Source organism: Culicoides brevitarsis, chromosome 2, assembly GCF_036172545.1.
Source record: "Culicoides brevitarsis isolate CSIRO-B50_1 chromosome 2, AGI_CSIRO_Cbre_v1, whole genome shotgun sequence".
In the NCBI taxonomy this organism is placed as follows: Eukaryota; Metazoa; Arthropoda; class Insecta; order Diptera; family Ceratopogonidae; genus Culicoides; species Culicoides brevitarsis.
Window position 1 is genome coordinate 7,177,844 of NC_087086.1, and position 27,150 is coordinate 7,204,993.

Here is a 27,150-nt window from a genome sequence, read left to right on the forward strand (position 1 = left end):
TGATTTTTTTTCGTTTCAGGACCTGAAATATAAATTTATGATACCAATTGAAAATGATGAAAACAAAATTCAAGAAGCTAAAATAAATTCATTTTAAAAACAGAAAAATTAAAATTAATCTATATACCAGAGTTAATGGCGCTGTTCAAAATTTTTTTTTTTTAATTTTTTGATTTTTTTGAAATTTTTTTTTTAATTTTTTGAATTTTTTTGAAAAAAAAATTTTTTTTTTAAATTTTCTTTTATTTTTAGATACAGAGCAACTACGTACCTAAAAGGAAGAAAACAATTATAGCTAAAAATGTTTATGCCTTCAATAAAATATAGAAGAAAAAAACGGCATTCAGATTCTAACAACCAAGCTGAAAAGACGTGTTTAGAACTTAAAGATAAAATCAAGTACGACAAAGGCTTTCCATTCAAATACTTTCGCTCATACATACAACTAGCAACTTATTTGGTTTACTTTTAATAATTGCGAAACATTTTGAAGTCCTTAGTCAAATGAAAATCTTATATTCTTATTAGAAAAAAAATAATAATTGGAAGAAAAGTTTTTTAAGACTCAGAAGTCCTCAGAACTATCATCGACTTAAGACCAACAACTCTTTACGAAACATATGACATACACAACGCAATGAGAGCAGAATAATCATAATGGAAGAGAAAATTGTTTAAAGAATCAAAGGCTTACGAACTATCGTCGACTTATGACTTAAAAAGTTGAGCCATATAGAAATATTAACTCTTTAAAAGCGAAATTTTGTTGTCACAATGAAGTAAAAATATTCTCATATGAACATTTAAAACAAATTTTTGCAACAAATATTTATTTTGTTACTTTTGAATAAGTTTTTTTCTAATAATTTTAGTTTTTAGTATTTTAAAGTTTTTGCTTGTCTAAAAATTCTTGAAGATCAATTACATTTTAATAAGAAGTTGAAATTTTTTAAATACATAATATAGAACGCGCATCGCATATTTACATACTGAACGCACCCCATTGATTGTTTTTTATGAATCAACTCGCGCCATCTATTGACAAGTCAAATGAAACTCATTTTTTAAACGATTCAATTCGTTTTTATTCATATCTTATTTTAATTCTTAAAAGCAAAATTACACACCAAATAAAAATTTTCTTCATTTTTTCTGATATATCGATTAGCGGCACATCCTATTTTTGGATTTTCACTTTTAATTGCTTTTGTTAATATAAAACTATCATTTTCAAAATTATCACTCAATTCTGAAATATACAAATTATTTTCGATTCTTGTTTTTTCACTTGTACCTCCTAAAATTACTTTTTGATGAACGTCTTTAAACCTTTTTGTGTTATGACACAATTCTGAACTATAATTGCACTTTTCGGTAGTTTTTGATGCTAAATACGCTAATTCTGCATCCCAAGTTATATTTTTTATCATTTTTGTTTGTTTTAAACAATATTTTGCATGTAATTCAAGAAAGTAGTTGAATTTATCGAGAAGTTGTTGTCTCATATTTTCATCTATTTGAACTTGTTCGTTATTTGATGGGCATTGATTTTTGACTCGGTTAGGACAGGCAATGTGATCTTTAGTTTTAAACCTTTTCTTTTTTCCTTTTATTCTGACTTTGCAAAGATTTTCGTCGCAATAGTCGTTTAACAGAATGTCAAAGGCATCTTCTTCACTTTCTTCGCTTGAAATTTCGGGTGATCCTTTAATGAAAAGTTTTGCAAAAATTATTTCAAAATCGTTTTTTGGATGTGTTTCTTCACTTGATCTCGATTCTTCAAAATAAATTTCTAGAGCGAGAGTTGTTGAACAAGTAAAAACTAAAAATATTACTGAAAAAAAAAAATTAAGAATTAAAAAAATATTTTTTTAAAGAAAAACTTAAGATAACTTTACTTAATTTCATTTGTAGATCTTTTATTCATTAAATGATGATTAAAACTGAAATATTTTTATTAAAAATTGAAATAAAATAAAATAAAGAGAATTTTGTGCAGTTGGTCAAATATTTGCTTAAAGGTCTGTTTTTGCAAAAATTGTCGATAAAAAGTCTTTTGCGTCAAAATAAAACGTTTTAAAATTAAAAAAAAAGTCATTCAATTTTTAAAATTTTATTTAACTTTTTTCAGTTTTGAAATTAAAAAAATTTAAAAATCAATTAAATTAAATTTAATTAAATTTATTTTGTTTAATTAATTAAAATTTTAATTAATTTAAAATTAAATTAATTTAATTTAATTAATAATTTATTTAAACTTAATTTACAAATTTTGAAAAAAGTATGAACGATTTAATAAGCACTGCTGCAAAGATTGCTGTATCTTATTGACTTTCCTGCCTTACAAGCACTTCTTGGGCTTCCTTTCTTGTAAATTGGTTTATTTATTATATTGGTCATGGCATAATTGCACACCAAATAACGTGTAACTCCATCCCAATATTTTCCTGAAATAACTCTCGACTCGGGATATTGACTGATCGCGCATCCAATTTTATAGGCACCTTCATGAGCCATTACTGTGAAATGCCCGATTTTAGCTCCCCTTTAAATTCACAAAATTTCAAATTAAATTCTTTGAAATTTTCCAAAAAACTTACGTGTCACGAAAACTGTCAATAACATCTTGGTCGGTATCATTGTATTCGTTCCACCAAAGATCAATTGATTCTTCAACGAATTCCTTATCGTCCGTAGAATATCCCGACATCCATTTTCTCGCAAGATTTTGCCCAGCTCTTGGATATTTATCGGTATTGCGACAAGCATCATGTTTGTAATTGCAAGTCATGGCGTTCTTGGCGGCAATTTCAGCTAATTCGTCATCCCATGTCATCTCAGTCATGCCCGAAGCTGGCGAGTAACCGGAAGTTTTTCCGCCTGCAATGTCGTTGCGATATTTATTGTGTCGATCGAGAATTATGGATTTTAGGGCATTTATTGGAATTGCTTTGGAGCCTTTAGGACAAATGTTTTTGGCAACACCTGGGCAAGCGATGTGATCGCGTAATTCGTATTCGCGACCATTGAAGAATTTACAGTATTTCTCTTTGTCGCAGTAATTAGCGGCAAAAGTTACCGAAATGACACAAAAAATAAAAATTACTAAAAATGGTAAGAAAAAATTTTAATTTTTGTAAAAAATATAATTTATTAAAAAGCTTACGAATTTTCATCCTGAAGTCTTGACGATTCTGTATAAATTAATTTTCTGCACAGAGTCCGTCAAAGTTTTATGATGATAATTTGAGACACTTGGTAAAATATTAATTTTATTGTAATTTATTTTTTATTAATGCCCTACAAATGGAAAATGTATCAAAATGATCTTAAAAGAGTTACTTTTATCTCTCAAAAAAAAAAAAAAATAAATAAATTTTTTAAGAAATTAATAAAAATATTTAAAAGTTTATTTGGAATTCATCAAAAAATTTAATAAATTCAGGAAGTTAATTTCACTCCTTTTCATTTCAAAGAGTAGCGCAATTTTTTTTTAAAGATAAAAACAGACTTGTTTTCTTAAAAAATAACAATAAATTGACACGAGTTGTAAACATATGAATCATATTTCATTAAATACATACTCGAAGATTCTGAAAAATTCTCAATTTAAATTTTTTTTAATATAATTCGATAATTTTATACATTAAAAATTATCAATTAAGAATATTTTTCTTTATAGTTTTCGACAAAAAAAATTTTTTTTTTTTTCAAAAATTTTGTAAAATAAAAATTTTAAAATAAAATAAAATAAAATTTAAAATAAAACAATAATTTTCATCAATTAGACTTGATTTTAATAAAATAAAAAAATAATTTTTTTTAAATTTAATTTAATTTTTTAATTAAATTTAATCTAATAAATTTTATCATAAATGACTTTCATATGTCTAAGTCAAAACTTTTTCAATTTCACTTAAAAAGTTTAATTTTTTTATTAAAAAATTTTTTTAATTAAATTAAATTAATTTTTCCATTAATTAATTAATTTTATTAATAATTAAATTTAATTACTTTTAAAATAACTAATTAATTTAAAATTAATTTAATTAAATAGTTAAATTGAAAAATTAAATAAAACAATTATTTTTTTATTAATAAGAGTTTTATTCAGATTTTTAGAAAATAAATTTTACTTTGTTTTAAATCAAAATTTTATTGAAATTTCAAAATTATTGACTCTGCTCATAAAAAAATTTAAGCAGAACTACAAAGATTTTTGTATTTCTTTGATTTTCCTTCTTTACAAGCACTTTGAGGTTTTCCCGTTTTATAAACTGGACTGCCATCTAAATTCGTCATTGCATAATTGCATACCAAATAACGCGTGTTCCATTTATCTTTTACATAAAAAACTGCAGCGCATCCAATTTTGTAACTTCTTTCATTCGCCATTACCGTAAAATGTCCAATATCTACTTCTTCGTCACTGAAAAAAAATATTAAATTATTTTTAAATTTTTTAAACTTAAAAAATTTACCTTTCATGGTAACTATCAATAACTCCTTGGTTGGCATCTTTGTGTTCAGACCACCAATTATCGATTGTGCCTTCAATGAAAGCCTTATCGGTAGTATCTTTGCCCTTCATCTGTTCCAAACCGAGATTTTGTCCCGCATCGGGATATTTAGCTGTCTCATGATAATCGTCGTGATTGTAATCGCAAGTCATGGCATTTTTAGCGGCAAGTTTCGCTAAATCTTTGTCCCAAGTCATTTCTGCCATAGCAGCTGCTGATTTGTATCCGCGAATTTTGCCGCCTGCGATCTCATTGCGAAGGGTATTGTGCTTCTCCAGAATTAAAGCTTGTAAGGTTTTATCGATTTTGATTGCTTTGGCATTCGGAGGACAAAGATTTTTGGCGCGTAAATTGGGTACAAAAGCAAAAGTTGCCGAAATGGCACAGAAAAATAAAATTACTGAAAAATGTAAAAAATTAAAATTAAAATTATTTTGAAAAAAAAAATTAAAAGACTTACGAATTTTCATCGTGATGCCTGAACTAACAAGACTGATAAAATATTCATTAAAATTCAATAATTTATAGTTAAAATGAGTAAATAATGAAGTTTAATTAAATATTTTGAATTTTTTTTTCATAACAAGGTCATTGCAAAATTAATATTTATTTAAAAGAGCAAATATTTTGTGCAAAAACTGTCAATCAAAAGTAATTTGCGTCAATTAAAAGAAAATATTTTTTAAATGACATTTTAGAAAATAACAGATTTCATATGTTTGTATTAAAATAAAAATTTTTGTTTTAAAACCTAAAGCTTAAAACTAAAAAATAATTTTTTTGAACATTTTATTTCATTTAATGTAATTTCTGATTAATTTTTATAAAATTGGAACTGAGTTCAGTAAATTTTCATATTTTATAGTTTGTATGAATTTTAAGTATAAATTTTGTGAGTTTCAAATAATGAATTCATCTTTTGTATTTTAAAAATGCGACAGTGTATGAAAATTTTCTTAATTTTCGCAAAAGAGCCCAAATTTTTTTTTAAGTGAAATTAATTGCATACTTTTTTCTGCTAATTTTTTATTTTTTTTTTTTAATTTTTGAAGTTTATCAGTTTTTGATTAAATTTTATACGAAAATTTTAAAAAATTTGAAAAAATGTCAAAATTTAAAATAAAATTTTTAAAAGCTGAACAAAAATTTCTTCTTTTCGAATATATTTTTTTAGTACTGAAAAAAATGGGAAATTATTTATTATATTTTTTTTTTTCAAAATTATTTTATTTATTACAATTCTTTTTTAAATTTCTTATTTTTTTCAATAATTTTATATTTTTTTTAAAAAATAATAATTTAATGAATAATTTTTTTAAAAAATTTTTAATTATTATTAAAAAAAATTAATATTTTTTTTTATTAAAAAAAATTAATATTTTTTTTTATTAAAAAAAATTAATATTTTTTTTATTAAAAAAAATTATTAAATAAATTAAAATATTTTTTTTTAAATTTTTATTAAATTCAATTGAATATTTTATTATTTTTTTTTTCAAGAAACAAAAAGTCTTCCAAAGAACAAAATTGAAAAGTAAAATAAGAAAAGCAGCTTATTCTTCGTCATCGATATCAGCGCTTGCACACAAGTTGGGATATCTTTGAGAATAACCATATTTGCAATTACGACGTCCGCGCTTGTAAACAGGTTTGCCTGTTATCGTGACAGTAGCATAATTGCAGACCAAATAACGAGTATTTCCTTGATAGTGACTTGCTGCACATCCGACTTTGTAGTTATGCTCATGAGCCATTGCCGTGAAATGTAAAATCATGCGACCACTAAAAGTACAAAAAAAGTAAAATTTTTCAAAAAAAAAATTAAAAAATTAGAAAAATGACAAACCTCATTCTCTGTGGATATTGATCGGTAATTCTTTGATCGCAATCTTTGTGTTCATCCCACCAACCTTTAATCGCATCTTCAATAAAGACATAATCGTTTGCATTTTCGGGAAGATTTCCCGAGGCATAAGCCAAATTTTGTCCTGCTTGCTTGAAGCGTCTCGTGTTGCGGCATTTATCGTGAGCAAAATCGCAATTCATGGCATTTTTCGATGCAATGAAAGCCAATTCGTCGTCCCATGTCATCTCGGGCAAGTGAGCAGCTCTTTCGAATCCATGAACTCTTCCTCCTGCCAAATCGTCACGATACCGATTGTGTTTGTCCAAAATAAGTTGCCGCAATTCGGGAGTGATGACAATTTCTCTGGCACCTGGTTCGCATTTATTTTGATAGTAACCGGGACAAGCGATATGAGGCCCGAGATTCCATCCCCAAACTGTGCACAACGACGGATCGCAATAGTTTTCTGCTGCAACTGCTGCAATGGCACAAAAAGTGACAATGACTGAAAAGAAAAAAAAATAAATGAAAACTTTTTTTCATCTAAAGTAAAAAAAATTAAATAAAAATTTAAAAACTTACAAAATTTCATCTTGAAGCCTTTCTTGATGAAATATCAACGAAAACTGATAAAAATTGATGAAAATCTAAGGCATTTTATTCAGTTTTGACTTTAAAATTTTTTATTGACTTAATAACCACTTGAATAAATATTCTTTTTCTCATTTTGACGCATTTCGACTGTTTTTGGTAAAAAATATTTGATTTTCGTGCAAAATATCAATCGAAATCTACGTACGTGAGCTCGTGTTCTTGTTTGAAGGACATAAGATCAAAATTTTTTATTAAAAAAATAAAAAATAAATAAATATAACAAAAAATAAAATAAAATTTAAAAAAATATTTAAAAAACAAATTAAATTATTAAATAAATTTAATTTAAATGATTTAATTCTTTTTTATTTTAATTTATTTATTTTTAAAATTGAATAGAATAAATTTTTGCATTTTGATTTTTAGTTTCTTTGTTTTAATATGCATGAATATTTTTACCGCATTTCGAAGAAAAAATGCGGTATTAAATTCGACTTGTGGTATTAAATTCGACTTGTTTCGACCCAATATCATGAATATTAATATCGACCCATGTAAAAAAAAGCGTTTTTACTTATGATTTTTTTGTTTCATCAAAATCAATATGATCAGACATCTGTAGAATGAATATTAATTCAATTTTAGGCTTAAAAGTGATCAAAAAATGACATGTAAAAAAATCAGCGTTTTTACTTCCAAACGCTGATTTTTTTGTTTCATCAAATATTGACCCAATATGATCAGAAATCATCTGTAGAATGAATATTAATTCAATTTTAGGCTTAAAAGTGATCAAAAAATGACTTGTAAAAAAATCAGCGTTTTTACTTCCAAACGCTGATTTTTTTGTTACGTCAAATATCGACCCAATATAATCAGAAATCATCTGTAGAATGAATATTTATTCAATTTTAGGCTTAAAAGTGATCAAAAAATGACTTGTAAAAAAAATCAGCGTTTGAACCTCCAAACTCTGATTTTTTTGTTTCGTCAAATATCGACCCAATATGAACAGAAATCAACTTTAGAATGAATATTTATTCAATTTTAGGCTTAAAAGTGATCAAAAAATGACTTGTAAAAAAATCAGCGTTTTTACTTCCAAACGCTGATTTTTTTGTTTCGTCAAATATCGACCCAATATGATCAGAAATCATCTGTAGAATGAATATTTATTCAATTTTAGGCTTAAAAGTGATTCAATTTTCATGAAAAAAAAATGACTTGTAAAAAAATCAGCGTTTTTACTTCCAAACTCTGATTTTTTTGTTTCGTCAAATATCGACCCAATATGAACAGAAATCAACTTTAGAATGAATATTTATTCAATTTTAGGCTTAAAAGTGATCAAAAAATGACTTGCAAAAAAAATCAATTCCAAACTCTGATTTTATCGACCCAATATGAACAGAAATCAAGAATGAATATTAATTCAATTTTAAAAAGTGATCAAAAAATGACTTGCAATAAAAATCAGCGTTTTTACATCCAAACGCTGATTTTTTTGTTACGTCAAATATCGACCCAATATGAACAGAAATGAACTTTAGAATGAATATTTATTCAATTTTAGGCTTAAAAGTGATCAAAAAATGACTTGCAAAAAAAATCAGAGTTTGAACCTCCAAACTCTGATTTTTTTGTTTCGTCAAATATCGACCCAATATGAACAGAAATCAACTTTAGAATGAATATTTATTCAATTTTAGGCTTAAAAGTGATCAAAAAATGACTTGTAAAAAATCAGCGTTTTTACTTCCAAACGCTGATTTTTTTGTTTCCAAAAACAATATGAACAGAAATGATTTTTTTTGACTTGCAAAAAAAATCAGAGTTTGAACCTCCAAACTCTGATCGACCCAATATGATCAGAAATCATCTTTAGAATGAATATTTATTCAATTTTAGGCTTAAAAGTGATCAAAAAATGACTTGTAAAAAAATCAGCGTTTTTACTTCCAAACGCTGATTTTTTTGTTTCGTCAAATATCGACCCAATATGATCAGAAATCATCTTTAGAATGAATATTTATTCAATTTTAGGCTTAAAACTGATCAAAAAATGACTTGTAAAAAAATCAGCGTTTGAACTTCCAAACGCTGATTTTTTTGTTTCGTCAAATATCGACCCAATATGATCAGAAATCATCTTTAGAATGAATATTTATTCAATTTTAGGCTTAAAACTGATAAAAAAATGACTTGCAAAAAAAAACAAAGTTTGAACCTCCAAACTCTGATTTTTTTGTTTCGTCAAATATCGACCCAATATGATCAGAAATCATCTTTAGAATGAATATTTATTCAATTTTAGGCTTAAAATGATCAAAAAATGACAGTTTGAACCTCCAAACTCTGATTTTTTTGTTTCGTCAAATATCGACCCAATATGATCAGAAATCATCTTTAGAATGAATATTTATTCAATTTTAGGCTTAAAACTGATCAAAAAATGACTTGCAAAAAAATCAGCGTTTGAACTTTAAAATGCTGATTTTTTTATTTCGTCAAATATCGACCCAATTTGATCAGAAATCATCTTTTGAATGAATATTTATTCAAACTGATCAAAAAATGACTTTAAAAAAATCAGCGTTTTTACTTCCAAGAATGAATATTTATTCAATTTTAGGCTTAAAACTGATCAAAAAATGACTTGCAAAAAAAATCAGAGTTTGAACCTCCAAACTCTGATTTTTTTGTTTCGTCAAATATCGACCCAATATGATCAGAAATCATCTTTAGAATGAATATTTATTCAATTTTAGGCTTAAAACTGATCAAAAAATGACTTGCAAAAAAAATCAGAGTTTGAACCTCCAAACTCTGATTTTTTTGTTTCGTCAAATATCGACCCAATATGATCAGAAATCATCTTTAGAATGAATATTTATTCAATTTTAGGCTTAAAACTGATCAAAAAATGACTTGCAAAAAAAATCAGAGTTTGAACCTCCAAACTCTGACTCTGATTTTTTTGTTTCGTCAAATATCGACCCAATATGAACCTCCAAACTCAGAAATCATCTTTAGAATGAATATTTATTCAATTTTAGGCTTAAAAGTGATCAAAAAATGACTTGAACCTCCAAACTCTGATTTTTTTGTTTCGTCAAATATCGACCCAATATGATCAGAAATCAACTTTAGAATGAATATTTATTCAATTTTAGGCTTAAAAGTGATAAAAAAATGACTTGCAAAAAAATCAGAGTTTGAACCTCCAAACTCTGATTTTTTTGTTTCGTCAAATATCGACCCAATATGATCAGAAATCAACTTTAGAATGAATATTTATTCAATTTTAGGCTTAAAAGTGATCAAAAAATGACTTGCAAAAAAAATCAGAGTTTGAACCTCCAAACTCTGATTTTTTTGTTTCGTCAAATATCGACCCAATATGAACAGAAATCAACTTTAGAATGAATATTTATTCAATTTTAGGCTTAAAAGTGATCAAAAAATGACTTGTAAAAAAATCAGCGTTTTTACTTCCAAACGCTGATTTTTTTGTTTCGTCAAATATCGACCCAATATGAACAGAAATCATCTTTAGAATGAATATTTATTCAATTTTAGGCTTAAAACTGATAAAAAAATGACTTGCAAAAAAAAACAAAGTTTGAACCTCCAAACTCTGATTTTTTTGTTTCGTCAAATATCGACCCAATATGAACAGAAATCAACTTTAGAATGAATATTTATTCAATTTTAGGCTTAAAATTCAATTTTGATCAAAAAATGACTTGCAAAAAAAATCAGAGTTTGAACCTCCAAACTCTGATTTTTTTGTTTCGTCAAATATCGACCCAATATGAACAGAAATCAACTTTAGAATGAATATTTATTCAATTTTAGGCTTAAAAGTGATCAAAAAATCAAAAAAATGACTTGCAAAAAAAATCAGAGTTTGAACATCCAAACTCTGATTTTTTTTACAAATTCCAAAACAGCTGAATATTTATTCAATTTTTTTTTTGCAAAAAAAATCAGAGTTTTTCTGATTTTTTTGTTTCGTCAAATATCGACCCAATATGAACAGAAATCAACTTTAGAATGAATATTTATTCAATTTTAGGCTTAAAACTGATCAAAAATTGACTTGCAAAAAAATCAGAGTTTGAACCTCCAAACTCTGATTTTTTTGTTTCATCAAATATCGACCCAATATGATCAGAAATCATCTTTGGAATGAATATTTATTTAATTTTAGGCTTAAAACTGATCAAAAAATGACTTGCAAAAAAAATCAGAGTTTGAACCTCCAAACTCTGATTTTTTTGTTTCGTCAAATATCTCCAAACAGAAATCTCTTTAGAATGATTTTTTTTTTGTAAAAAAATCAGCGTTTTTTTCTGATTTTTTTGTTTCATCAAATATCGACCCAATATGATCAGAAATCATCTTTAGAATGAATATTTATTCAATTTTAGGCTTAAAAGTGATCAAAAAATGACTTGCAAAAAAAATCAGAGTTTGAACCTCCAAACTCTGATTTTTTTGTTTCGTCAAATATCGACCCAATATGAACAGAAATAATCTTTAGAATGAATATTTATTCAATTTTAGGCTTAAAAGTGATCAAAAAATGACTTGCAAAAAAAATCAGAGTTTGAACCTCCAAACTCTGATTTTTTTGTTTCGTCAAATATCGACCCAATATGAACAGAAATCAACTTTATAATGAATATTTATTCAATTTTAGGCTTAAAAGTGATCAAAAAATGACTTGCAAAAAAAATCAGAGTTTGAACCTCCAAACTCTGATTTTTTGTTACGTCAAATATCGACCCAATATGAACAGAAATGAACTTTAGAATGAATATTTATTCAATTTTAGGTTTAAAAGTGATCAAAAAATGACTTGCAAAAAAAATCAGAGTTTGAACCTCCAAACTCTGATTTTTTTGTTCCATCAAATATCAACCCAATATGAACAGAAATGAACTTTAGAATGAATATTTAGTCAATTTTAGGCTTAAAAGTGATCAAAAAATGACTTGCAAAAAATCAGATGAACTTTAGAATGAATATTTATTCAATTTTAGCTTTGAAATCCATCGAAAGTTGATTAAAACTTGACTTGAAAAATTTCATGACCGTTTTTCTTCTTTTTCGAGGAGTACGAAAATGTGAAATTAGGGGTACAAAATTATGAAATATATGCATTTCAATGGAAAGTCTGTAGTTGATAAAAAGTTCGGAAAATTGAAATGAGGAGTATGAAATTGTAAAGTGAGGACAACAATAAAGATATGTATGTAATATCGAAATGCGGTATAGTATGTCGTTCTTTAGACGACTACTTTTTCTATTTTTTTAATATGCACTTGACCGCGATATTTCAGAAAAATTTTCTGTCGAGTCAATAAAATTAAAAATATCATTGAAAAAATTAAAATTAGCAATTAAAAAAATTTCGCGTTTGAAAAATTGAACAAATTTTTCAATTTTAATTTTTAGCTTTTATATTGAAAAATTTTTTATTAAAAACTGATTAGAATAAACAATAAATATATTATATTGAAAAAAAAAATACTTGGTCATATATATTTTCTTTATTTTTTACCAAAATTGAAAATGACGTCAATTATTTAAAAAAAGCTTTAAAATCTTGAAGATCGAACTAAATTCATACAATAGAAAAATTTTGCGCATTATTGATAGTTGATTTTTTCGATTAAAAATTTTCAAAAAAATTTTTTTGTACCTTTTTTTGATTTAATTATAAAAAAATTAATCTACGAAATTAAATAATTTTGACTTGATTTGAAATAAAATTTAAAAACCCGATTTCAACAAAAAATTTTATATTTTTATAATACTTTGTTCAAAATTGCCAAAAATATATAAAATTTTTCAAAATTTCTTTATTTTAGATACTCGAGGAAATATAAAACATTTTCGACCATTGAAATTATTACGTTTATTTGAAATTTTTCAAGAAATTGTGAAACGTAACTTCAATGTTATACAAGTCATGTAAAAATGTCATAAAGATTTATTCGCTGTTACAGAGATTGCTATAATTCTTAGATCTTCCTCCTTTGCAAGCACTTGTTGGGCTTCCTTTCTTGTAAATTGGTCTATCTCTAATATTGGTAGTGGCATAATTGCAGACCAAATAGCGTGTAATTCCATCCCAATTTTTTCCTGAAATAACCTTCGACTCGGGGTACATACTGATGGCGCATCCAATTTTGTGGGCTTCTTCATGAGCCATTTGTGTGAAATGTCCAATCACTGCTCCGCTGAAATTAAAAATTCGAATTAAAATAATTTTTAAAAATAAAAAAAAATATGTTTTAATTTTTTTTTAAATTGAAAAAAAAAAAATTTAAATAAAAAAAATTAAAATAAAAAAAAATTAAATTAAAAATAAAAAAAAATAAAATTAAAAAAAAAATTCATAAAATCCTTACTTGCTATGATAACTGTCAATAACGCTTTGATCAGCTTGTTTATATTCATTCCACCAAGAGTCAATTGCGTTCTCAACGAACGTTTTATCGTCCATAGTTTGACCTGATAACCATTTAACCGCAAGATTTTGTCCAGCTTGCTTGAAGCGTCTCGTAGAACGGCATTTATCGTGATCAAAATTACAATTCATGGCATTTTTTGATGCAATGAAGGCTAATTCATCATCCCATGTCATCTCGGGCATGTTACCAGCAGAACTGAATCCCGGTACTCTTCCGCCTGCCAAATCGTTGCGACAGCCATTGTGTTTATTCAAAATTGCTTTTTTCAAATCTGGAGTGATGGGAACTTCTTTTCCTTTTCCATTGCATTTATTTTGATAATTGCCCGGGCAAGCGATATGGGGACCAAGATTGTAATTTGGAAAGGGTTCGCACAATTTTGGATCGCAATAATTTTCAGCAGCAACTGCTGCGATGGCACAAAAAATGGAAATGACTGAAAAAAAGAAGTTTAATTATTTTTTAATTCGAATTATTTTGATGAAAAAACTTACAGAGTTTCATTTTCAAGCCTTTCTTGATGAAATATCAATGAAAACTGATAACATTTGATAAAAATTTAAGATATTTTATTCAGTTTTGAAGTAGAAACTTTGTTTTTTAAAAATTTTTGTTGATACAAAAACCACTTGAGTCAACATTTTTTTACTCTTTTTGATGAAGTTGAACTGTTTTTTGGTACAAAATATTTATTTTTCGTGCAAAATGTCAATCAAAAATTTTCTGACGTGAGCTCGTGTTCTTGTTTCAAGGACAAAAGATCATTTTTAACAAAAAAAAAAATAATTATAAAAATAATTTTTTCATAATTAAATAATTAATTAATAATTTTTAATATAATTATTTATTTATTATTTTTTAAAAATATTTTTATTTTATTTAAATATATTTTTTTAATTAAATATTTATTTATTTGTTAAAAATTATTTTAATTTAAAAATTTTATTTATTTTTTTTAAAAATATTTTAATTTTTTTTTTATTTAAAAAAAATATTTTATTTTTATTTTTACCCAAGTTTGGTTTGATTTTTCAAAATTTTAATGAAACAAACATTTCTCATAAATGAGGTCATAAAATTAGACAAATTGTGACGATTGTTTAATCAAGTGTTTAATAATTTTTATACATTTTTTCATGTCGACTTTAATAAATCTTTTAATTTTTGATGGTTAAATTTTTATTTAAAAATTCATAAAAATCACACAAAACCTAAGGCCTTAAGTCACTTAATAACTTAAAATAATGAAAAATTCTTCAATTTAAAACGGATTTGGGTTCACGACTTCATTAGCACTGCACAAATTCGGATATTGGTTAGAAGCTCCGCTTTTGCATCCGCTTCTGACAGATCCTTTCTTGTAAATTGGTTGTCCCATCATATTCGTGAATGAATAGTTACAAACCAAAATTCGGTAATTTCTGTTGTACAAAACTGCGGCGCATCCAATTTTGTTTGTGCGATCAGTTGACATCACGGTAAAATGCCCGACAACAGCTTGACTGAAAATAAAAAAAAAAATATTTAAAAAAAATTTTTTTTTCGAAAAATAGCCAAAAAGCAAAAAAAAAAAAATAATTTTTTAAAAATTTTTTTCGAGATTTTTTTTCAAATTTAAAAAAAAAAATTAATTATTTTTTTAATTTTAAATTAAAAATATTTTTTTTTTAAATTATTAAAATAAATTTTATGAAAAAAATTTTTCAGAGTAATTTTTATAGAATTGACTTAAAAATTTTACTTTTGACTTAAAATATTTTTTTTTAATTTTCAGAAAAAATAAAAACTCACGTGTTCTGAAATTTATCAAGCACCGCTTGTGAACATTGCTTATACTCATCCCACCAAAGGTTGATCATTTGTTCAACAAATGACGAATCCGTGTAAGCACTTCCCATGGCATAGGCGATATTTTGTCCCGCATACATGAAAGCTTTCGTATTGCGACATTGATCGTGCCCAAAAGTACATTGCATGGCATTTTTCGACGCAATGTAAGCTAATTCATCGTCCCACGTGACTTCAGGCATGGCAGCTGCTGTTGCGAAACGATTGACTTGACCTCCCGCCAAAGCATTCCGATTGGCGTTATGTTTGCCGAGAATTAAATTTTTCATTGTGTTATCCATGGGAATGGCTCTGGCATCAGATGGGCAACGATTGACAGCAACTCCGGGACATGCGATATGACGACCTCCTGATCGACAAAGAGATGAGTCGCAATAGTTTTGCGTTTGGGCGAGAGCGGTGCCAATTATGGCGAAAATGGCGATAATTACTGAAAAAAATTTGATTAATAAAAAATTAAATTTAATAAAAAAAAAAAATAATAAAATTTAAATTAGTTTTTAAAAAATAGTTTTTAAAATTAAATTTTAATTAAAATTTAAGTTTTATCAAAATAAATTTAAATATATTAAATTTTAATTAATTTTTAATACTTTATGTTAATGGTTTTTTTTCTTTAAATTTATTTTTAAATCACTTTAAAAAAATTAATTAAATTAATTTAAAATAAAAAAAATAAAAAATTGAATTTAATTATTTTTTTAAATTTTTTAAAAATTAATTTTTAATAAAATAATTTAAATTAAATTTATCTAAGTAAAATATTCATTTTTAATAAATTAATTTAATCATTGTAATTTATTTCTTTATTTTTTTTATTTTCTAATAAAAAAATAATTAATTAAATTAAATTAATTTAAAAAAAATAAACTTAAAAAAATTAACTGTTCTAAATTTTTATTAAATTAAAAATTTTATTAAATTTCAATTAATTTAATAATTTTCAATAATTTAAAATAATTTGGAATTATTTTTTCAATTAATTTTTTTTAAATTTAATTTTTAAATATTTTTTTCTTCTGTTTGTTGAAGTTTTATTTTAAAAAACTCACAAAATTTCATTTTTTTAATTTTTTTTAGTTAATTGTTATCAATTGCTTGTAATATTTTAAACTGAAGATCAATGTAAAATTCATCGCCTTTTATTCAATTTTTGTCGCATGCATTTTTCCATTCAAAACAATAAATGAAAGCACTTGAACAAATATTTTTGTAACTTTACGTCTTCTAATTGACGCAATATTTGTCTTCTATTCACAAAAAATGTATTTTTTTCAAGTACTTGACATTACTTCACGTGTTTTTTTCCATTATTCAAGAACAAATTTCGTAATGAAAACAAGGTAAAGACCTTACTGCCCGTTAAAAATGTGGAAAAGTTCTAATCATCGATCATACGTGTCAAAATTTATGAAATATTGCTGGCACAGTAAAACAGGCGAAAGAAAAATTAAACTGCTCGAAATTGATTTAAATCCTTCGTTTTCGTTCCGATCTTCGTACAAGTGCATTTTCAAGATGTATTTTTTCCCATCTGCTTCTTTTCTCTTCACTTCAAACGGATTACATTCGTTTTTCCTTCTTCTCGTGTTTTTTTTTTGTTTTCAAGTGTTTGCTTTGGAAAAGATATGCCAGATTATTTTTTCCTCCGTCTTCGTCGTCTTCGCCATGGTGATTTTTCTCCCAATCTTTTTAATCTCATAAACCAATAATAGTTAAATCATTATTTCGCAATGTACGGAGGAGCCCTCTTCCATTTACGGGCCCCAAAGCGATAAATTTTGCGAGCTAATCCGAATAAACAACATTTTTTATTCTGATTTTTACACAAAATAAAATAAAATAAAAGAAACGAGAAAATTTTATTTGTCGTAAATAGACGGGCGCTTTGGATGCCGCCAGCGAAGACGAATTTTGTGCCAAAATGACGACTTAAGACATTTTACAACAACGAGATTCCGAGAAAAACAAAAAAAGTTTTTGACTTATTGCATGAAAACGTAAAAGTTTTGGATAAATTTTCATGTTACCTCGTTTCGGGGAACGAAAACAATGTTTGTAGGTGAGTTTTTGCAGATCAATTGCTTGGGCAAATGTTTACTTCATTTGGATATAAATAAGACGAAGAGCAGTTCGGTAGTTGATGTCTGGCAAATGGATAAAAGGGACTAACAGCCATTGGGGAACTTTTTATTAAAATCCTTTCTTTGTACGTGTCTTCGTTTCGTTTCACTGGACTGACATGGAAACATTTACTAATCCAGGCGAAAGTGCATGCGAAATAAAAACTCTTCTTCTTTCTTATCATTGGTTGATTTTGTTTGGAATTGAATTCGAAGTTTTGGTTCAAAGCAAGAAAAGAAATTAAAAATTTTTTCGAGTTTTTAACGAACTTATCAAATTTTCTAAACTCTTTGGAAAAATATTAAAAAAAATCTAAAAAAAAATAAAAATAAAAAAATTTTAAATAAGTTTATTTATTTAATTAAAAAAAAAAAAAGGCAAAAATTAAAAAAAAATTTTAAAAAAATAAAAATTTTGTTAAACAAAATTAATTAACTTTTTTCTTAAACTTAAATTTAATTTTTTAAATATTTCTGTTAAAAAAAAAAAAAAATATCAAGAATTTTTGACTCTACTTTGAAATTTATTCATTTTGATATCATTAAAAAAATCATTTTTTAATCAAAAATAAAAAAAAAAATGGTAGAAACGATGAATAAATTTTTTTATTTGAAAATTAATTAAATTATTTAATTTTTTTAAATTAAAAATAAGAATTATTTTATTATTTTTTTTTTTAAATTAAAAAACTCAAATAACTAATAAAAAATTTAATGAAAAAAAAATTATATGATATTTGATGATTATCGATCTAATGAAAATTTTGTAGATTAAAATTCAAATAATTATTTCGCACTTAAAAAATTTTAATTTAAATATAAATTGATTTTTTTTCATCTTTTTAATAAAAAATAATTATTTGAAATTTATTATTTAAATTTATTAATTTCATTTTTTTCAATTTTTAAAAATTCTTAACTTTGAAGAAACATTTTTTTTTTAAATTAAATTTGTTTAAATTTTAAACTTTAAATTATTTAAATTTTTGAAATAAAAAAAAATTAAAAAATTTTTTAAAAAAATTTTAAAATTTTTTTTAAAAAATTTAATTAAAAATAAATCAAAAAAAATTTTTTTCCTAATAATATAAATATAAAATATATTTTAAAAAAAATAAATAATTACAATAATAAATAAAAATATTTAAAAAAATAAATTTAAAAATATTTATATTAATATAATTTATAAATTTAATTTTATAAATAAAACTGTTTGATAAAAAAAAATTTTATTAAATTAAAACAAAAAAAAAATTACTTTAATTAAATTTAATTATAATTTTAATAAATTTTCCGTTTATTAGATTATTATTTTTTTCTATTTTTTTAAAAAGAAATTTAAGTAATTTAAAAATTTCAAATTTATTTTTTTTATTTAATTTATTTATTAATTTAATTTATTTTTAATTATTTTTTTTATTTATAATAGTTTTCATCATAGTCAGTTGATCGTTGTTAAGTTCGTCAAAAACTTCAGAATTTTCCAAAATTTATTTGTTCACATAAATTTTGTCTTTAGGTATCACTAACTGATACTCTTTTGAATTTGATTTTTGGTCACACAAAACTCACTTTTCCAATAAAGTCAACGGAACAAAGAGGAAAAAAAAAGTTAAAACGATTGACTAAAGTTTTTATTTGAAACAAACTAAAAAGAAGAAGAAAATGAAGAAGAAACTCTCATAAGACGATATTGGATTCATTATTTACCAAACAACACACCCACTGCCGCTGCTTAGCCACACACAAACAAAGACGAAATCGGCGAATGGAAGAAAAAAAAACGAAAGAATTCGCAAGAAAAAGTAGCGCTTTTATTGCTGTTTACTTTGAAAAGGGATCACGTCTATTTGTTTTGTTTAAACAAACTCGAATTAAGTCGGAGAACGGGAGAGAGATACTCATTACAATGCACAATCCGGCGTGTGGTCATTAGAGAGGAAATGCTCCGAATCGATTTCTCGATGAATTTTCGAGGAAAATTGTGAAGTTGCCTAACTTTCCATCGACTCATCTTTTAATTTGAAGGCGTCTCACTCACTAAACACACACACACAAGTAATCCGAAAATGTTTCTAATGAATTGCCCTGTGGACATTAATAATACTGCCGAACACGTTTGGATGCTTGCATTGTTTGCACAAGCCGCACACACAATAAAATCCAAATCAAAACTTTCGTCATTATGTGACCAAAATAATTATTTTCATGTGTTCGATACATCGACGACGATCATTATTATTGTTATGATTCTTGTTACTTCTCCGAAAAACCCTTCTCGACAAAACGACGAAAATTGTCAAGCATGATAAACTTTGTAATCCATCTGAAACTTCGTCTTCTTCTGCTTTTATTGGATCAAAAATGACATTTTTCGAGGGAAATTATTGTTATTACTCATCATTTGTCGTAATTTTTATTGGAATTGACCACTCGTCGTCACATCACCAACATCATTATTTTTATGCTCGAAGGGATTCGTCTCTCTCCGTAATTAAGTACACGAGCGATGCATTTGTGGTTCTTAGATGCTTTCGCACTTCGATGATTTATTTTGGACTTGGTCCAGTTGTTCAGGTATGTTAAAGAGACAATTTTCGTTTATTACGATGTTAACATCACCGCATACAGGACATTTATTGCCGAAAGTTTCTGTCTAATGTTGGAAATTAGGATTAAGTTTTGAGAAGAAGAAGAAATTGTTCAAATTTTTTATTTAATTTTTTTTTGTAAGAAATTATTATTTATAATTTTTTAAATTAAATTAGTCAAAATAAAATGAATTATTAAATAGAAAAATTAATTAAATAATTAAAATTAAATAAAAATTAAATTTATATAAATAATAAAAAAATAAAATAAAATAAATAAATAAATATTTGAATAATTTCTACTTATTTAGTTAATTAATTTATAATTCTTTTAATTGTAATTTTTTTAATATCTGTGAAAAAAATATAATTAAAAGATAAAAAAAAAATTTAAATTGAATAAAAAATAAAAAAAAAAATGATAAAATATAAATTTAATGAAATTTTAAAAGGAAAAAAAAATAATTTTTTAAAACCTTTTTTAATTATTTTTTTTAAATTTTAATTATCTTTTAGTTAATCTTTTTTTTCTTATTTAATTATTTTTTAGTTAATATCGATTTAATAATAATTATAATTTTTTAAAAAATTAATTAATAAAATAATTAATTTAATTTTAATAATTTTAAAACTTAAAAAAATAATATTATTCTCTAATTTTTTTCTGAAAAATCAATTAGGATTAAAAAAATTATTTTCTAAATTAAGCCTATTTTTTAAAAAAAACAAGAAAAAAATTTAAAAAAAAGTAAAAAAAAAAATAATACAGTATAAAAAAAATTGAAAAATTAAATTAAAATAAAAATTTTTAAGAATTTTCAGTTAGGGTTTTTTTTATCTAAATAATTAAAAAATTATAAAAAAAAATATTTTAATCGAAAATATTTTTTTAATTTTTTGAAAAATACTTTTAAAAACGAACACATTTAAATTAATTTTATTTATTATAATTATTTAACATTCCATTAAAATAATTTTTAATGTTATTTTTTTTTAAACAGATATTTTTTTTTAAAGTACAAAGTTCAGTCAGTCTTTTTTTTTCATAAGTCTCGTTCGTAAAAAACGTAGAAAAGCATACAAAATGCTAAAAAATTTATTTTTTTTATTTTTTAATGGAAATTTATATTATTTTTAGGAAATTTAAAAATTAGTTGAACAAAAAATACCAAACTTTAAAAAAATCTTTCTAAAAATAATCTGCAATAAATTCCATGAAAGTGTCTCAAAACTCATCCTTTCAAATATCCTTTGACACAATCTGGGACAAAATATTGTAACCGAGTAACATTGCCACAGATTACAACAACAACAAAATATCATGATGCTGAAAAAACAATAATTTTTGATAAAATATCTTTCTCGTAGCAGAGAGAGAGAGAGACAGAATTTGTGGGAATTATGAACGTTATCACATCAATTTGAATAAATTCATTTAATTTCCCCAAAAATGTGTGTCTGCCATCATGAACATCATGCCGAAAGTCTGCAGAGTTATTTAACATGTGCCATTGATTGCGTGCAAGTAAATCAGAGTAACGACATCAAAACTGCACTGACGTCGTCCTCTTCGACAAAGGCAAAAGTGTGAGAAAAGGAAGAGATAAACAGATTGCTTGCTGCATGCAAATTTCTTGTTATTCCTCCGTCAGAGAACTATTTTTGGGCCACACACTCGACAGAGGTCAAATAAATGCTATCATCATCATCGTCACACAACACACACGACTTAATTGAAATGTTTCTCGGTCTTGATTACAATTCTCTCTGTCTCTCTGATGCAAAATGCTGAACTTTGTTCCAAGTAAATAAATAATATTGTCATGCAGTCCGCCTGTGTTTTTATTATTTCATGGTTAGAAATGGATTTTAAATGAATATTTGATGCAAATTTCCGCATATGAATAAATTTTCGGGCAAAATGCAACAAAAAATCAGCTAAAAACGGATGACAATGCAAGGCAATTTATTAAAACGACAGACTTTATTAACGTCATTAAACAACGAAATGACTGGCAAAAAAATAATTATTTTGTTTATCCATAGTAGAGCTCCTAACAGACCGACGACAACGACTACATTTCATAAAATTATGCTTTTGCATGTCTGTTGGTGACAATTCATATCAATTGGTGACATTTTTAATAGACTTGCTTTTTCTCAGAAAAAAACGCAACACAACAAAATGATTGTATGTCATGTCATGCCGCCGCGCCAATGTGATTCGATGTCGACTCAGTGTGTCTCTGTGCCAGAATTTGTACAAGTTTTAAATTGAAAAACGAACAAAAAATGATTTGTCGCACCCCCGTTTGCTGGATGCCTTTTGTTGTGTGAAAAAAGGATTTCTAAAAAAAAAAAAAAAAAAAATTTTAGTCGTCTGTCAGCAGATTAAATTTCGAAATTTTGAAAAATAAAAATTTTAAACAAAAAAAAAATAATTCAATAATTGAAAAAAAAAAAATTAAATTAATAAATTTAAAAAAAATATTTTTTGGAAAGATTTTTATTGAAAAAATTTAATTATTTTATTTTTATTAAAAAAAAATATTTTTTTTTAATTTGAAAATCATACGAAAATAAAAAAAAATGGAAAATCATAAAAATTTAAAAGAATTACTAAAATAATAATAAAAATTATTAAATTAAAATTATTAAAAAATTAATTTAATAATTAAAAATTTAAATAAATGTTAATTAATTAAAAAAATTTTTAAATTTCAAATATTTTTTTAAAAATTGGAAAGGATTGTAGAATGTAAAAAAATCGAAATATGTAGACTTTAATACTCCTAATGATGTATTGTAATGATTTGCCAAAAATACATAAAATTTCATAATTCACATTCTCGTACTCCTCATGATCGAATTTTTTAAAAAATTTGGAAATTTGAAAAATATTTAATTAATTAATTTATTAACATATTTATTTTATTTAAATTTAATTTATTTATTTACTTTTATTTAAATAAATTATTTATTAATTAATTATTTTCTGTTAATTTAAAAGATTTTTTTAAATAATTTTTTTTTTAATGTTTTTGAAAATTTGAAAAATATTTATTTAATGAATTTATAAAAATATTTTTTTTTATTTAAAATTTTTATTTAAATTTTTTTATTTACTTTTATTTAAATAAATTATTTATTAATTAATTATTTTCTGTTAATTTTAAAATTATTTTTTAATATTAATTATTTTTAAATAATTTAAAATTTGAAAATAAAAATATTAGGTATTTAATATTTAAATAAAAAATTATTTAAATTAATTTATTTATTTTTATGTAAATAAATTATTTATTAATTAATTATTTTCTGTTAATTTTAAAATTATTTTTTAAATAATTTTTTTTATTAAAAAAAAATATGAAGCTAAAAAATTTATAAAAAAATAAATAAAATCTAATTTTTCAGAAATTAAAAAAAAAAATAAAATGCGCTCAAGTAATAAATTTCACGACAACTTTCAACTCTCAATATTCATATTTTTCCATAAACACAGAGAGAAATTCACTTTTATAACGACGATGATTCACTCGCTGGAGCGCAGTTTTTGTTGTTTTTAGTAATGTCAGGTTGATAAATAATACGCGAATGCTTCGCAAAAACGCCAAAAGGCTCTTCACGAAGCCAAATATGCAACGAGCGTGTTTTTCGGTTTGCTGACAACCACTGAAAATCCTTTAAACTCGACTTTTTTTTTAGGAGGAAAAACGTTTCCGGATTTATGAGAAAATTTGTAGTATTTAAGTGTGTTGTTGTTGTGTTTCGGTAAAAGAGAGAATGTAGAGCACAAAAAAAGCTAAAGTGGCATTGCATGCATATGACAAACGACAAAGCATAAATGTCCAGTTATGGTCCTAGTCTACGGTCTGTTGAGTAAATATATTTTTTATTTTTTTCTGTGTCTCTCGTATCCTCTCTTCATGACTCGGAAACGCAGCAGGAGCTAAATAATATGGGATTTTTTTTGTCGTTTGCAGAAATAACAATAAAAAGTGGACAAGATATGGTTTATAGAGCGGTTAAAAGCGGAGAAAAAGCTCTGTGGAATATTATTTGCTGCACTACTTAACTCTCGTCTTCGTCGTGTTCTGCTGATGTTTTTATGGTTTCTTGACAGGCGCATTTTGTTGCATAATTCTCGTTGAATTTCATGTTGATTTGATGCAAAAGACCAATAAATACGGTAATTCATTGAAAATTGCAGATGCATGTGTGTTTGTACGGAGAAATGTCATTTTAACCACATTTCAAAGGAGGAATTTCATTTGCATAATAAATGTCCCATATAATTGACCATCTTCGGTTTATTATCATTTCCGATTTCTCTCTGTGTTTGGTCAGGAGAGAAATTTATTCGGCATTTATTGAACTAATAGAAAGCGGATTTTCATGTATTTTCAATCATTGAATGAGGTCAAGATTTTTATTAAATACAAAAAAAAAAATATTTTAAATATATTTTTTTTTAAATTCAACAACTCTAAAAAATTCTTTGAAAAATATTTTTAAAATATTTTAAAATAATTAATTTAATTTTAATAAATAATAATTTAAAATTTTTGAACGCCTTTTTTATTTATTTTTTTTTAATATTTCTTTTAAATTTTTTAATGAATTTAGAAAAATTATTTTTTTTTGTAGAATTCGATCGAATAAAATAAAAAAAATTTTTGTAATTTTTTTTTAGACATTTTTAATTAATTTTGACATCAAGTATTAAAAATTACCTTTATTATATTTAAAAATAAATTAATATAATTTTTTTTATTTATTTTAATAAAATTTTAAACTTTTTAAATAAAAAAATTAAATAAATAAAAAAATATTAAATGAAAATCTATCATTAAATTATTATTTTAATTTATTATAAGAAATTTAAATAATAAAATTGAAGAAATTTTTGATCAGATGTTCTATTATTTTTAAAGCAGCAAAGAGAAAAAAATAAACTTATGATAAAAGTAAAATATACCTCAAAAAATCCATTAATAGTTAAATTTTGTTCTCAAATATTTGATTTAAAACATTAATTAATAAACAAAATCTTATTTTTTATTAACATAACACGACTTCAATTTACTTAAGCTATGAGGAGTATTTTATTTATTTATCGTATGATTTCAAAAATTGTATCAGTTAAAGGAAAAAATTCACTTTTAAAGTTTCAAATTCATATGCCAATTGATAGATTCAGGGCTCAAATCTTTTAAATCTTGAACATCGCCAATGAGGAGTCTTAAAATGTGAAATGAGGAGTACTTAAATGTGAAATTCTTCCTATTTCTGTTCAAATAAATTTTTGTGGCAGCATAAAAAGTAATACAAATTAAAGAACAGCATAAGCTTGGTCGTCAGTCAAACATTTAAGCGGTTCTCTTAAACATTTTTGGTAAATCCCATTCTTAAAATAGCACTCAAACGCAATTTATCTCCATATAAATTGAAACATTGTAGCTTCTATTCCTTTAAATGCTTGTAGCAGCTTAAAAATATTTTAAATATAATAATGCCGTAACAGAGTTGGTGCATCTTCATTGCAAACGGAGATAAAATAATACATTTGACTCCCCCGATACTTGTTACAGTAAAAGAGGTCTGCTCTCCATGAGGCACCAAAGCGGCACGAGCAAAAGTGTATATTTCAATTGCATTTAAAGCAATTCATTTTCTGGCTTCATGCACCACTCGTACTCGCACAAGAGAGCTGTCATTTTCCACACAACCTCATCCAGATACCATCGTTGTCGTATCTTCTTTTCTCTCGCTCTCGTTCGTGTACCGTCATGGAAGTAGAAGTGTGCCAAATTAAATTACATTTTCGGCAATATTTTCAAAGTAATTTATCTTAAAATTAAATGTCTATCTCTGACAGTTTCAGTTCTGTGTCTGTGTGTGTGCATTCTCGGAAATACTTTTATTGCTATTATATTGGATGCACTTTAATTTATATTTTCGTTTCGGGGACGTACACAAGTATCCATAACTCAACGAGATTAAATGAGTTGGAATGACACTCAAACCCATGTGAATTACATCTTTTTTTTTCGGGTTAAAATGAATTTTCATTTTCAGGTCAGTTTCCTCCTCCTCCTCTTTTTGCCTTCTCTCAAAGCTTAAACTTTTATCGTGGAAATCGGCTGAAAAGAAACGTTTTTATGACATAGCTATGCTTATCATAAAACTAAAATCTATCTTAATAAATTTTTTGTGCTTGACAGGAAACAACATTTTAATCTTCTTAAAATAGAGTTTTGCTCTATTTAAGTATTTTTTGCCGTTTTCATTTCAAAGCATTGCAATAAGTTGCAATTGAACATTTTTTTAAGTGAAAATTCTGAATTTATTTTTACGTTAAGCTGATTTAAAAATTTACAATTTTGAGATGAATTACTTATCAAAATATTTTTATTTGTTTTTGTTATTATTGCGCCGTTAAATTCTATTTCTTATTGTTTTCATCTTTTACAATTGAGTAAACTGGAATTTTTTTAATGTCAAATAAAAAATTCGAGAAGGTTGTTTTTAAATATAATAAATGAGTTAAATTTAAAAAAAATGTGTAAAGCTTCTCAAAATTTAATAAAAATTGTTTATAATTTTTTTTCACATTTTCTTACTCCTCAATGAAAATTTGAGACATGTTCAAATAAAAAAAAATTATTTAAATAATTTAAATAAATTTCAATTAATTTTTTTTTCAAATTTTAAATATTTTTTTAAATTTATAAAATTTATTTATTTTAATTTTTTAATTTGTTTTTCTAAATTTATAAGATTTTGAAATTTTTTTAAAAATATTTTTTAAAAAATATGAAATTTTTGTAATAAATTCTAAAATTTAAAAAAAAATATTTTTTTTCTCAAATATGTACTCCTCACTTATTACTTGAAAATAAATTTATATTTTAATTTAAATTAATTTAATTTAAAATTTTTGAATTAAATAAAAAATTTCACATTTTCGTACTCCTCAATTATCAACTAAAAATAAAAATAAAGCATTTTTAATTAAAAAAAAAAAAATAATTTGTAAAGCCCTGATGTAATAAAATAATTCAGAAATCTCAACAAAAATTTAAAAAATTTTTAAAATTACAAAAATTCCAAAAGATATATCTTCTCAATTTTGTACTC

At 24.6% G+C, this 27,150-nt stretch overlaps 5 protein-coding genes across 5 annotated transcripts; all 5 read right to left on the reverse strand.

Annotated features, from left to right (window-relative positions):
* Positions 1-2,292: 2,292 nt before the first annotated feature.
* Positions 2,293-3,176, reverse strand: LOC134828423 (antigen 5 like allergen Cul n 1-like). Its single transcript, XM_063841401.1, has 3 exons — positions 3,167-3,176; positions 2,601-3,105; positions 2,293-2,545 (listed from the first exon to the last, which is right to left on the reverse strand). Exons 1-3 carry the CDS (start codon positions 3,174-3,176, stop codon positions 2,293-2,295), a joined length of 768 nt encoding a protein of 255 aa, XP_063697471.1.
* A 1,021-nt stretch (positions 3,177-4,197) lies between these two features.
* LOC134828424 (antigen 5 like allergen Cul n 1-like) lies at positions 4,198-4,990 on the reverse strand. Its single transcript, XM_063841402.1, has 3 exons — positions 4,981-4,990; positions 4,482-4,920; positions 4,198-4,429 (listed from the first exon to the last, which is right to left on the reverse strand). Exons 1-3 carry the CDS (start codon positions 4,988-4,990, stop codon positions 4,198-4,200), a joined length of 681 nt encoding a protein of 226 aa, XP_063697472.1.
* A 1,083-nt stretch (positions 4,991-6,073) lies between these two features.
* LOC134828425 (antigen 5 like allergen Cul n 1-like) lies at positions 6,074-6,958 on the reverse strand. Its single transcript, XM_063841403.1, has 3 exons — positions 6,949-6,958; positions 6,367-6,871; positions 6,074-6,302 (listed from the first exon to the last, which is right to left on the reverse strand). The coding sequence occupies exons 1-3, from the start codon at positions 6,956-6,958 to the stop codon at positions 6,074-6,076; spliced, it is 744 nt and encodes a 247-aa protein (XP_063697473.1).
* Positions 6,959-12,961: 6,003 nt separating this feature from the next.
* Positions 12,962-13,949, reverse strand: LOC134828427 (antigen 5 like allergen Cul n 1-like). Its single transcript, XM_063841404.1, has 3 exons — positions 13,940-13,949; positions 13,383-13,881; positions 12,962-13,211 (listed from the first exon to the last, which is right to left on the reverse strand). Exons 1-3 carry the CDS (start codon positions 13,947-13,949, stop codon positions 12,962-12,964), a joined length of 759 nt encoding a protein of 252 aa, XP_063697474.1.
* A 640-nt stretch (positions 13,950-14,589) lies between these two features.
* Positions 14,590-16,384, reverse strand: LOC134831653 (antigen 5 like allergen Cul n 1-like). Its single transcript, XM_063845446.1, has 3 exons — positions 16,346-16,384; positions 15,237-15,723; positions 14,590-14,947 (listed from the first exon to the last, which is right to left on the reverse strand). The coding sequence occupies exons 1-3, from the start codon at positions 16,353-16,355 to the stop codon at positions 14,707-14,709; spliced, it is 738 nt and encodes a 245-aa protein (XP_063701516.1). The 5' UTR covers positions 16,356-16,384; the 3' UTR covers positions 14,590-14,706.
* Between the last annotated feature and the right edge of the window lie 10,766 nt (positions 16,385-27,150).